This window comes from Chanodichthys erythropterus, chromosome 5 (assembly GCF_024489055.1).
Source record: "Chanodichthys erythropterus isolate Z2021 chromosome 5, ASM2448905v1, whole genome shotgun sequence".
NCBI lineage: Eukaryota > Metazoa > Chordata > Actinopteri > Cypriniformes > Xenocyprididae > Chanodichthys > Chanodichthys erythropterus.
The window spans coordinates 21,879,707-21,891,927 of NC_090225.1; the positions used below are offsets into that span (position 1 = coordinate 21,879,707).

Genomic DNA, 12,221 nt, shown 5'->3' on the forward strand with positions numbered 1-12,221 from the left:
GTCTCCTCCAAACGCACATATTCTCCTGGGTGTTGTTTGTTTGCCAGGTGAATGCAAAGAATAGGAATAGACCATCAAAAAAGCATCTTCTTAGTGTTCATTTGCATTTATTCATTCTGGAGCTAGCCAAGCAAGAATAATAATAATCTTTTGTCAACATGCCCTTATTCATGCATAAGTAAAAGTAATGATTGTTTTCATCTCAGCATTGTCTAATCGCATAGTCAAGCCAGTATTTTTTAGGCCATTTTTACAGTTGTCTGAGTCGTGTCTTGTTTTACACACCAGCAGATGAATGCTAATGTTGAATCAATACTTAAATCTTGGGGCTTTTCATTTATTATTTTTTTCTTTTTCTTTTTTCATTTGGCAACTGTGGTTTTTATTTCTGTTCGCAAGATTGTGGGAAAACAAATATTTGTGTTAATATTATTATATTATTATATTATTTATTTATTTATTTTGTTTTTTTAAATATGGGGTTCTAATGGAACAAGTATGCATTTTCTTGTTTGGAATGAAAAATACCTCTTGATTATTTGTACATGTGTAGATATCATGCACACATTCTACAGCCATAGCTTTAGTTTCATGAATTCATAAATGGTCTGTTCTGGTCCTCCATCCTCTAATTGAAGGATTGTTGCTCTAGTGGTCCGGAGGTTCATGTATTATGCATAGAAAACAACTGAGCGTAGGCTATATTATGGTCCCATCATGCTAGCAGGGTCCTGCTGGTATGGGGAGAGATGATATTTCATATAGTTACAGCCTCATTAAGGGGCCACACTTATGGCCAGAAATCACACACACCCCGGACAGCATGCTGTTTAAGCAACACTGCTGATGTAGCCATGACCTTAGAGATCACCACAGCGAGTATTGTCTTGTCTCATTGTCATTATGTGATGTAAGTGCTGTAAGGCTCAAAACAACATGCGGTACACTGTTCTGAGTGAAGCAAAATAAATATGCCTTGATTTTGTCTCAGGAGAGTTTCCCAATGACCCAACATTTTTCTGTAGATAATCAATGTACAAATATTGCATTGCAAGTGCTGTCAAATTAAAGGCACGCACCTTATTAATCTTTAATATGCCATTAAGTGAGGTTTTCGGATTTTTGTCCTTGAGTGAATACTGTGATGGCCGTTTTATAATTTGCTTAAGCATTATTTGTGCCCCCCATAACACTGTCTGCATGTCTTCCTTAGAAATTTCCCATTTTAAGAGAGAGAGAAGCTGCTGAAATGTGTCTGTCTGTGTAAACCCTGAAAGGCACTTGTCATTGGTGGACTGAAATGAAAACTGGTGAGAACACATCAATAATTGACTGAGCTTTTATTCATAAAGAACAGGATTATGTAATGAGAAAAGCTCTCAGGCTCCCCCTCACACTCCCAGCTCTCATTTGCCGAACCACTAAAGATAGAAATCTTTGACTGAATAATGCAAACATGCTCCTTGTTCCCAAACCTTTCTGTACACATACTTTAGCGGAACAGATGTGTACAGGAAATAGTAATTTATACATATCACGTCTCTGTACATTTAATATGACAGCATTAACAACGGTTCTTTGGTTATGGTACAGTAACTCTTTACAAAAGACACAGATGATTACAATAAAAACATGACGTTACAATAAACAAGAGAGAGAATATCTGTCCATCCGTCCACACATTTAGATGTATTTAAAGCTGCTTTTTTAGGGTGCACTTCTCTGTTTCTTTTTCTCTAATTTGTCATTAGCAATAAGCCAGTACATTATATTTAAATCAGATTTGAATTAGCTGGAAAATTCGGCTCATTCATCCTTGTTGCATTTCATGACTGTAAGCTAATAAAGCTAAGTGCCCGTACACATGGAGACGCGTGTAGATATATATGTAAAAATTTTGTATCGTATCGCCGCTTCATCCAGACGAATCCAGCATTTCGGGAGCCTGAAACCACTATTTTTCTGTCCCAGAGTGGATAAATCTGAAAACTACACCCTTGCGCTTTTGTGTGTACAGCCAATCTGTTTATTTTGTGAAACAATAATGTCATCACCTCATGTCTCAACCCTAGTCAGACAACGCTACGTCACATAACAGCAACAACAACAATGGAGGACTACATGCTTGTGTTCATGCTGCAAAATTTACTGAGCATATTAGCTTTACTAAAGTAAATCTTTATTTCTAAGCTTTACAAAAGTTTCTATACAGTGCGCAAGGTTTATGCGCATGCTCCATGTCTTCTTCTCTGTTTTTAGTGTATCTCTGTGGCAGAATTACAGTGCCACATACTGGTCTGGCATGTATACTACATCTTTTTGAGTGTATTTCAGGGGTTTTGTGTGTACGCAGATATTTCTTGAGACAACGCTGTGTTTCTGATTTTTTTTTTTTTAAAGATGTTTTATTAACAAAGTTCGGGAGGAGCACTTGCAAATGATCTCACTCAACTCGTTATCAGCAATTATCATGTCTATCCTGTCAGCATGAGAGGAAGCTTATATATATATACACAGTTGACTCACCTACATTCCTTGACAGTTTTCAGCATCCCTCCACCACCCTGACTCCTCAGCCTGGGCTTAACTACCACAGCTAGGAATAAGGGGGAGTACTCTGGTTTCGAGCCAAATACCGAGCTTGGAGCCCTCTCCTCGGACAGCACACCAAATACGCATACCATTTATTAAATCTGACTTATTTGTAAGTGTAAATTCATGAAAGATCTGATAGGGAAAGCTCAGGCTTCGTGTGGATGTGTTATGTGATGGATGTGTCGTGTGGATGTGTTATGTGATACTTGCTGTACATGCTCAGACAACATATGTTTTTATACATGTTTTAAGTCATTTGTAATTTCAAACACTGATTTTGATAGAGAGCCCATAATTTGTATTGTACCTTTAATCTTTTGTTTATTGCGTTTTATAATGTACTGTATTGACACGTTCACTAGCCCTTTTGTAATTTCCCCTTGAATATAATAAAGCTGTAAATGAACTAGTACTGTTGTGAGAGCTGAGGCTAACAATGTGTGCCAGATTAAATGATCTGTTCACACTGAATGCAAAAGTGATGTGTAATATAGCACAATAGCAGCCAATCAGAACATATTTGATATTTAATATACAGTTTTTGGTTTGGACCAATGAGATTTCAGTATGGCTACTTAGCATGATGCAGCAGGAATTGAAACCAAGCAACTGGCAAAACATCCTATCGCTTGTTGTGGTTGCACCTTAACAAAAATTCGAATTGACCAGTTTTTCACCTGGTAATATCGCAAATACATATATTAATAGAATAAAATAAGATAATAATAATCTCTGAATTATGTAGGGCACTCTGTAAAGGTGGCATGTTGGCTGTCTGCTGCAAAATGCTGACTGTAAAGGAAGTGAGGGCTACAAAAGCAACGTAAACAGGACCAGCAAAGCGACCTGTTTATTGTTATTAATTGCCCTCTGCCGCCCACCTTACAGGGCCTGGAGGAGTCACACAGGAAGGGCGAGATTATTTCTCTCTCAGACTCATACGTAGCTTCCTTAACTCCCCTGTCATCACTGCAATGATTTAATTAAACCAGCCCGCTTCCCTCAGCCTCCTCGCCTCAGACTAGCCTCGCCACTGACTGACAATCCAACACATTATTATGCACAGGCAGCAGGAGGGCGGCTCTGAGCAGATATGAATATATGAATAGATAGGATAAAAGGATGGAGTAATTGATTTTCTATCTGCTCTTCCATTTCATTAACTGAATAAATGTACTTGATTTTGGGCAGTTTTTTGGCTTGTTCAAATCAGCCCCATTGTTCCATTGTTGGTTCTTGTCATTGTTGGTTGACTCTTGTTTATGTAGCATGATAACGTTGCAGAAAAATAAGCTGTTTTGGACCCAGTAGGATTGGGAATGTGCGGATGCGTTCCCATGATCCTCGGCAGTTCTGAAACAGTTCTATTTGTCATTCTCTTGTACGACTTGCCTTTGAAGATCTGACAAGAAGCTTTGTTTTGTTTTTGTTTGTCATGTGGGATTTGTCCTGGTGTTAAGCAGTGTCACAGTTTTAATTGGAAATTCGAGTTATCTACAGTGGCATGTATTTACATTATGAATTATACACACAGGGCTTTACGTTTTGACAGTGTACAGACATAAACTGCTCACATTTTTCTTTTTTTCTTCTCCCAGATGTGATCCATACTGTCGGCCCAATCGCCAGAGGAAATGTGGGCCAGTCTCAAAAAGATGACCTTGCATCATGCTACAATAACTCCCTCCAGCTGATGAAGGACAATAATTTGAGATCTGTGGTGAGTTAAGCCTTTGAGACTCTGAGACAGTCCACTGTGACAGAGTTGACATTTTTTAAGACAGTGTTTTGAAATCTTGAGTTCAGCAAAATAACAGTTTTGAAGATGGTTGTACAATGATGGTGTTGCTGTTAGACACACTCCATTGTTTGCACATTTGTATTTGATGGATGGTTGCAAGTTGCATCACAACCTATGGTGCTCTTTTTTCAGTAGGGTATAGGAAAAAAATCAGATAAAAAGACAAACAGGCAACATTTCTGTTGGTTTCCACATGGGCTTTAGTGAATGCCCTGCAGTGACACCCTTAGTGACTAACAGTTGCTCTTGTTGTTGTTGCAGAATGAATTCACACATTTTGCATCATGAATCAGATAAAGCCAGATGATGAACCTATTTCACACTTGGGCAATTTTTTACATACTTTTTGTTTTGTTTTAGTCAGTCTTTGTCTTTTGATGAAAATATTTAAATGTACTACATTTTTCATAATTTCATATTCATTAAAATCTGCGTGGAATGGAAATTCACCCTGTCTATTTTCTAAATGCATTTTATTGATCTTATTGTAAACGATTCATCCGTGCATGTTTAATTTTTTTTGTTTGTTTGTTTTTGTTTTTTTTTTAATACATTTTATTATTTATTTTTGACCTCAAATATTTGTAATAAAAGTTATTGATTAAAATGAAAAATAATCAAAATGTCATAATTCAGTCTTCCAGTAAAACATCAGACTTCTCTCTGATGACGTATGCTGGATTTCTCCAATCATTTAGTCCACAAAAACACCACCTTTCTTACAATTGACTACAAGCTCACATTTAGCTAATTTGTATCCATCCAATCAACATCCAGATAGAACATGCCGTGCAATTTTTTTTTTCATTCATTCGTTGCACTTAATTTTAGCCAGTTTTCATCTTTAAAAGAATGCAAAATTAAAACAAATATTCAAGCATTCTTGAGTAAACTATTATACTATAGTATTTTGTGTATTTTTCATGCTTTAAATATCTATTGCCCATGTTGTAGATGTGTTTTAATGTTGTTATAGAAAGTGTGCGCACATTCTGACTAGCATGTAATTTACTTTAAGTTGTGCATTTGTGTTAGAGAGTTAGAAAGATTGAAAGTTGTTGAATAGAAAGTTGTAATATTATGACCATGTAAAATCACAGAGCTGGGTCAACTCATGTTGAGGCGCACAGTGCGCAGAAGTCGCCAACTTCAATAGGAAGTCAATAGCTACAGACCTCCAATCTTCATGTGGCCTCCAGATTAGCTCAAAACAGTGCGTAGAGAGCTTCATGGAATGGGTTTCCATGGCCGAGCAGAGGCATCCAAGCCTCACATCACCAAGTGCAATGCAAAGCGTCAGATGCAGTGGTATAAAGCACTGGACTCTAGAGCACTGGAGACGTGTTCTCTGAAATGACGCATCACGCTTCTCTGTCTGTCAATCCGATGGATGAGGTTTGGCGGTTGTCAGGAGAACGGTACTTTCCTGACTGCATTGTGCCAAGTGTAAAGTTTGTTGGAGAGGGGATTATGGTGTGTGGTTGTTTTTCCGAGGTTGGGCTTGGCCCCTTAGTTCCAGTGAAAGGAACACTTAATGCTTCAGCATACCAAGACATTTTGGACAATTTCATGCTCCCAACTTTGTGGGAACAGTTTGGGTATGACCCCTTCCTGTTCCAACATGATTGCGCACTAGTGCACAAAGCAAGGCCCATAAAGACATGGATGAGCCAGTTTGGTGTGGAGGAACTTGACTGGCCTGCACAGAATCCTGACCTCAACCCGATAGAACACCTTTGGGATGAATTAGAGCGGAGACTGCAAGCTAGGCCTTCTCGCTAACATCAGTGCCTGACCTCACAAATGCACTTCTAGAAGAATGGTCAAAAATTCCCATTAACACACTCCTAAAGGTCCTGTAGGTAAGTTAATTAACCAGGTAGCAAATTACGTTACCCGTGTTTAAGTCTGTCAATCCCCCAGCATTATTGACTGATTAGATTATTTAACTTTTTTTTTTCTAAATGTTGCTCCTTCAAAAAAGTGCATTGTTAAAGAGGTCATGGCATGAGAAATCAAATTTGCTTTGGCCTTTTAACATATAAGTCACTGCACCATTAAAACATACCATTAGTTTCACAGCTTTAAAAGTTCTCCTCATAAACAAAGCATTTAGTTAATCAAGCTACGAAAACGGCTTGTTTTGTTATTGTGGGATTTGTGATGTCAGGCAAATGTATTTGCATATGTCTGCCTCCAGAGCAAGACATCGATGAATAGACATCATTGCACCACAGGCCACGCCCACTAGCGTTCAGTCGCTTAACGTTTGACACTTGCTTACACCGGATGTTTTCAAAACAGTGTTAACCGGTTGCACCACAGACATCTCATGGGCAGGCTTATCACATTCTGTACTCACGTTCTCAACTTTAAGGTGGCAGTCCAGAACAGTGAATCTAATCACAATACAGGCAAAAGTTCACTTCAATAATGAACAAAGTGGCCTCAATGAGTTTGAATTAAGGTATTTGAAAAAACGGCACAAACAAAAAAAAAAGAAATTGCGATGTATATCAAGCCACAAAAACAAACCTGTTACTGAAACATGCATAATACACAATCTCTTAGGGTGAAGTCAGTATATATGCATATATTTGTGAGTGATGCTGTGGTGTGGCATGGTTTTTGGAGGTGTAGTTGGGCCATGCCAGTGTGTGTACGGTCAAAGAAAATAATTTGTGAACCTCTTTACATGTAAATTTTTTAGGCTCCTTTTAGGAGAACGGCTCTAATAGCAATGCAATGCAAAGTAATAGAACATAATTTATGAATCATAACCCACCAAATTGGCTAGTGTGTTGATATGCATTACCAACCACAGCATCATCCGAATTTGACAGGTTGGTGGGTGGTAACTTCAGACCCTGGTTTCATCGTATATTTCAAATAAAATCAGTTAATTATCTGATTCCAATTTTTTTTGATGTTGTCCTCATTAGCACTGAGGAACATTTTCATCAGTAGTTGTTTCAGAACACTTTCAGTTGCTTGGCTATATTTTAAGGGCACTTGCAGAGTTTGATTAACTTTTTCATGTATAGTTAAGTGTCAGGGTCAATTATTGCAACAATTCCCAGGAAATCACACAAGGAAATTGATGACTTCCTCGCTAGCTTTTCAAGAACCATGGATGCTGTATGTCGTATAACCATAGAAACAGCTGGGGCTCATATTTTCCGAATTACAACTATATTCAGATTGTTTCTCAGCTCTGTAAATTACCAGACAACCTCAGGCTTTAATGAAGCTGGCCGAAGACCAACAGCTTTGGACCAGGAAGACATAGAGTCTGATCATGCACTGTTCCAGCTGCTGACCCTATCTCCACCATCTGGTGCGCATGAGTTATGGCTCTGTTTTAATCCATGGTGGCCACAACCAGAGGGGCCGTACTCAAGGCAGACCAATCAGCTCCTCCATCCAGACCAGCAGAGGCCCCTGAGAGGATCTCTCACAATTAGCCATGATGAGACAGTCTTTGCGGGACAAATCGCTAACTTCGGCACTTGATGAACCGCTTTAATCACACTGTGAGGATGGAGAGGTCTGCCGTCATCATCATTTCAAGGGTGGAATTGTGCAGTTAAGGTCACACAAATTCACTTTTGGCTGCGAGAAATGCACATTCTTGCCACGAGTGACTGGGTGTTAAATGCTAATTAGCAATTCTGTTTACTGTGTGTTATCTTATGGTGTACACAGACCTTCACTGCTGCAGCCCACATAGAAGGTCATGAATGAGTCTGGGGTTTGGGATATATATCTATTTACTCCCAAAGCATAGCCCAGAGATTCTTATAGTCATCATTAGGTAGAACAGGAGAAGCCAGGAAAAGGGGCCGTGCATCCTTCACTCTATATTTTTTTTTTCCCTAAGCAGTGCTGTTACAGTACCCGCTCTCTTACATATGCATTCCACAAATGCATTTAGCTTCCCTTCTGTATTTATTTATTCAATAATTCACATTTTGACGTTGAAAAGGGCTCTGGTTTTACTTTAAGGCAGGTCCGGTTCGGTGGGACATGTTTAGACAGCTGCTACAAATTATTGTGGACATTCAGAAGAAAACGCTGCTGCCCATTTTGATTGACTGATGTCTGTCCGGTGAGTTTTGCTAACCGTTATGCTCGAGTTCTTTTAGTGTATGCTCACATTTACCATTAGTCGCATAGAGTGAAATTATAAAAATTCCCCTATTTTTATGGTCTGTGTCAGCGGCTGATTTATAGCAGAGGTTCCAGACCACTTGCCTGGTAGATTAGTGCTAAAAGTGTTGGTGAATCTGTCACCGAGTGGATGTTTCTAGAAATGGAATAGTTCCCCTAGTGGGATGCTGGAGCATTGCAAGGAGATTTGAGACATGAGAAAAAATATAAAAGCAAAAAAAAAACATAAACAAAAGATGCAACAAAAGATGGGAATTGAATGAGCTCTTGAGCTAATCCTTGTTCTTGAGAGCCCAAAGACAGCCCCTGAGGCAGAAAGAGATCTGAGCATGTGCTGCGGCCCACATGTGCTGTGCAGACAAATTCCCCTTGATTATCTCAAGCGATAGGGACCCGTGAACATATTTTTAGACAGGAGGAATCCAGTGCTGAAATGTTAGTATGAGGACCCTCGCTTCCCCAGCCCGCCTGTTCCTTGTTACATGAGTGCAAGTTAACTGTAAAAAAGAATATAAACATGATTTTTTTTTTTTTTGTGAATTACAGTGAAATCTACTGTTTTGTATCATGTATTATGATTATTAGGCACCATATGCTGAACTTGCACATAAAATGCCTGGCTTTTGTTTTCTTTATCATTGATTGTATAGCATTTATATCACCATGAATATCTTTAGACAGGTGTGTTATCTACAGGAAAGGTTAGAAGGTAAGCATTGATGCGCTTGTCGCTTGCCAACAAACGCTCCCAGAGATTGGGATGAGTAATGTTTTACTGGAAGAGATAGCTTAGGGCACATTAGTTTAGCATGACACTTGTGTTTGCTCTGTGAAGCTGAATAAGGGATGAGCTTCATCTTCAGAAATGACAAGCTCTCGCCGCCAAGATGCTTAACCTCCAGAATGCGGTTTAACGCTTCTTGGACCAGGAGCAAGACATGGAGGACTCTCACTCTTCGTCTCTGTCGGGTCTTGGCATTTCTGCTCTGTTCCACATTAAGGTTGGGAAAAATCTGGAGTAAACTTAGTGAGCGTTTGCGAGCAAATATGGATGAGTTTGATTGTAATTTATACATTTTGATGCATTGTGCAATTTATCGTTCTATCTATCTATCGTTCTATCATTCTGTCTATCGTTCTGTCTATCCTTCTCTCTATCTATCTATCATTCTATTAAAAGGCATTCTCAATACACTTCTGAATGACACAACCCAGATATCTAAATGTCCCAGATGCCTCATACCTATTATTCTACTTTTGTGCATTTGTGTTTTAAAGGAAGTGTGCTGCTGTGAATGTGAGAGAATGTGATTAAAACTTAGCATATCTGGTCACACCACTCCCATGTGAACCCCCGAATACACACTCCCACCCCTGTGCTCTGCTCGTTTCTGTGACCGAGTGAGCAATCTGTCACGTTCCTCTCGAGGCCCGTTGGAGCCACGTGTGACGCCTGGTCTGAGGACAGCAGAACTAACCGCACTCCAGAACGCCAGCATGGGGAATAGTGGGAACTGTGGCTCTGCCGAAGTGCATTTACCATGCACCCATGAAGCCACAAAAAGCTTTACGGCGCTGAGAACCGATAATTTACAGTGGCCCTTGTCTCGATCGGCTGGCTAGATAAAAAAAAAAAAAAAAAAAAAGGTCGCCACAAAGGCCTCTGCTTATGTGCACTGTTAACGGAAGTTGCTCAGATGCGTGGTGCTGCGGTAAAATGTAAGGGACGGGTGAGTACAGATCACAAGATCAGTCAAGATAATAAAACTGTCTCAACGGCCCAGGTGGGAAGAGTCTTGCTCTAGTCCTCTGTCAATATGTATGAGAGCAAAAAGACATTAAATGCACGACACTTGCCGGGGTATTTTGGGACAGTGGGAGCTTGGGGAAGCAGAAGAGATTTTTGTAACATTGTTAATGAGAGAAGACTTGATAACAGTTGTGAAGAACAGAAAGAGAATAGAACCTCATAGCAGACAGTGTTGCTGATAAAGCATTCACACTTTGTGATTAACCAGGGTGTTAATTGTCAGATTTTTTTTTTTTTTTTTTTAAAGCCTGAAGCACCTAAATCACTTGTGGAAGAATTTGCTCTAGAAAAGCACTTTAGTTAGTTAGCTTCATTACAGTTCAAAAGTTTGGGTGTTATTTTATCAGAAATATAGTAAAAACAGTCATATTGTGAAATATTATTACAGTTTAAAATAAGTTTTCTTGTTTAATATATTTGAAAATGTTATTTATCAGTCATACTACAAGAATACTGTCAAGAATAAAGCAGCAGTTCCCTCCCGTAAGTAACAAAATTGTAATTTCTGGGAAAATTGGCACAGAATAGAAATGGAAATAGAGGATTTAGCTACTTATTCTTAAAATAAATGTAATTATTTATATAGCAAATTTTGGCAACATGTTTTATGGGAGCGTCAGTGTGTCAGACAGTCCTTAAAGGTAATAATAGCTAATCATCTGAATTAATTCAGTTACATGACTTGAGACTTGAGAAGTTTTTTTTGTTGTTGTTGTTTTTTTTGTTGTTGTTGTTTTTAAAAAATAATTATATATTTATTTATTTATTGTCATTGTTTTTTGTTTTGTTTTTAAATCTGTATGAGGATAAAAAAACTCATGTGACTGCCTCAAAACATTTGTCTGAATAAAAAAAAAAAAAATAATAATAATAATAATCATTATTAAAAAATATTTTTATGTGAATTTTGGAATTTTTATATATATATATATATATATATATATATAAAAAATCTGGTTATTAAGACCTAGTGATTTTTTTTTTTTTTTCTCTCTTTTATCTTGTTTTTATATATACATTGAATCATAGCAGAGGTAGTTGTGCATGTATTTATAACTGTCATCTCAATAGTCACCCCAATAGAGAGCAGTTCATATCCATACGGACTTATTGAATGCCTGAAGCAACTTTAGGAGGGTAGGTCTCTTGTCTTCATTAGCCATGCCAGCCTGTTCTCATTCCCATCCTGTAAAAACCGCCAGTCACTCCTACATGAGGACAACGCCATCTGGTAGCCATTCCCCAGTCCAAGGCGATTCATTTTCCCCCAAACTCATAACATACCCTCCGGTCCTGACCTTTTACAAAGAGAAATAACTATGTTTACCCAAAACATCATCATCGTCTCATTTTGCATTGATTTCTTTTGTGTGTTTTTGCTCATTATATGACATTTATGTGAGTTACTAAATTGCCAAACCTCTTTCTTTTTTTTTTTTTTTTTTAGAACAAAACCACCCTACTAAAAGGGTCTGAAATTTCTGGGAAACAAGTGAGATACAAAACAATGAGGGTTTTTCCTCTTACGTTGGGTCCATTACGAATATTTGATATATACCTCGAATGGCTTTGTTGGACCGCTAATACCCATGAGTAACAGACCTCCTCAAGGTTTTCAAAGCCCACAAGGAACCACGAGTAGGTGCTTTCCGCAGTGCTACATCACTGAGATATTTTGGTAAATACGCATTAAACAAACTCCTGGGCGGTCTACTATCATTTCGGACAGTAATAAAGAGTCGGGCGGCATCCAGTGGCCTCTCTTTTCCCAGACAGATGTGTAATCATAGCACTAGCTTGCTTTTAGATTGTCTCGAAACCACAAATTGTTGATTGAAATACCGA

The 12,221-nt window shown here is 38.5% G+C and overlaps 1 protein-coding gene across 3 annotated transcripts in view; it reads left to right on the forward strand.

Moving 5' to 3' along the window:
• The window catches only part of macrod2 (mono-ADP ribosylhydrolase 2), a 601,684-nt gene that overhangs the window by 383,752 nt on the left and 205,711 nt on the right, over positions 1–12,221 (forward strand). For all 3 annotated transcript variants that reach the window (XM_067386580.1, XM_067386581.1, XM_067386582.1), the window contains exon 6: positions 4,194–4,315. In XM_067386580.1, coding sequence (XP_067242681.1) covers positions 4,194–4,315 — 122 coding nt within the window. The remainder of the gene's footprint in view (positions 1–4,193; positions 4,316–12,221) is intronic.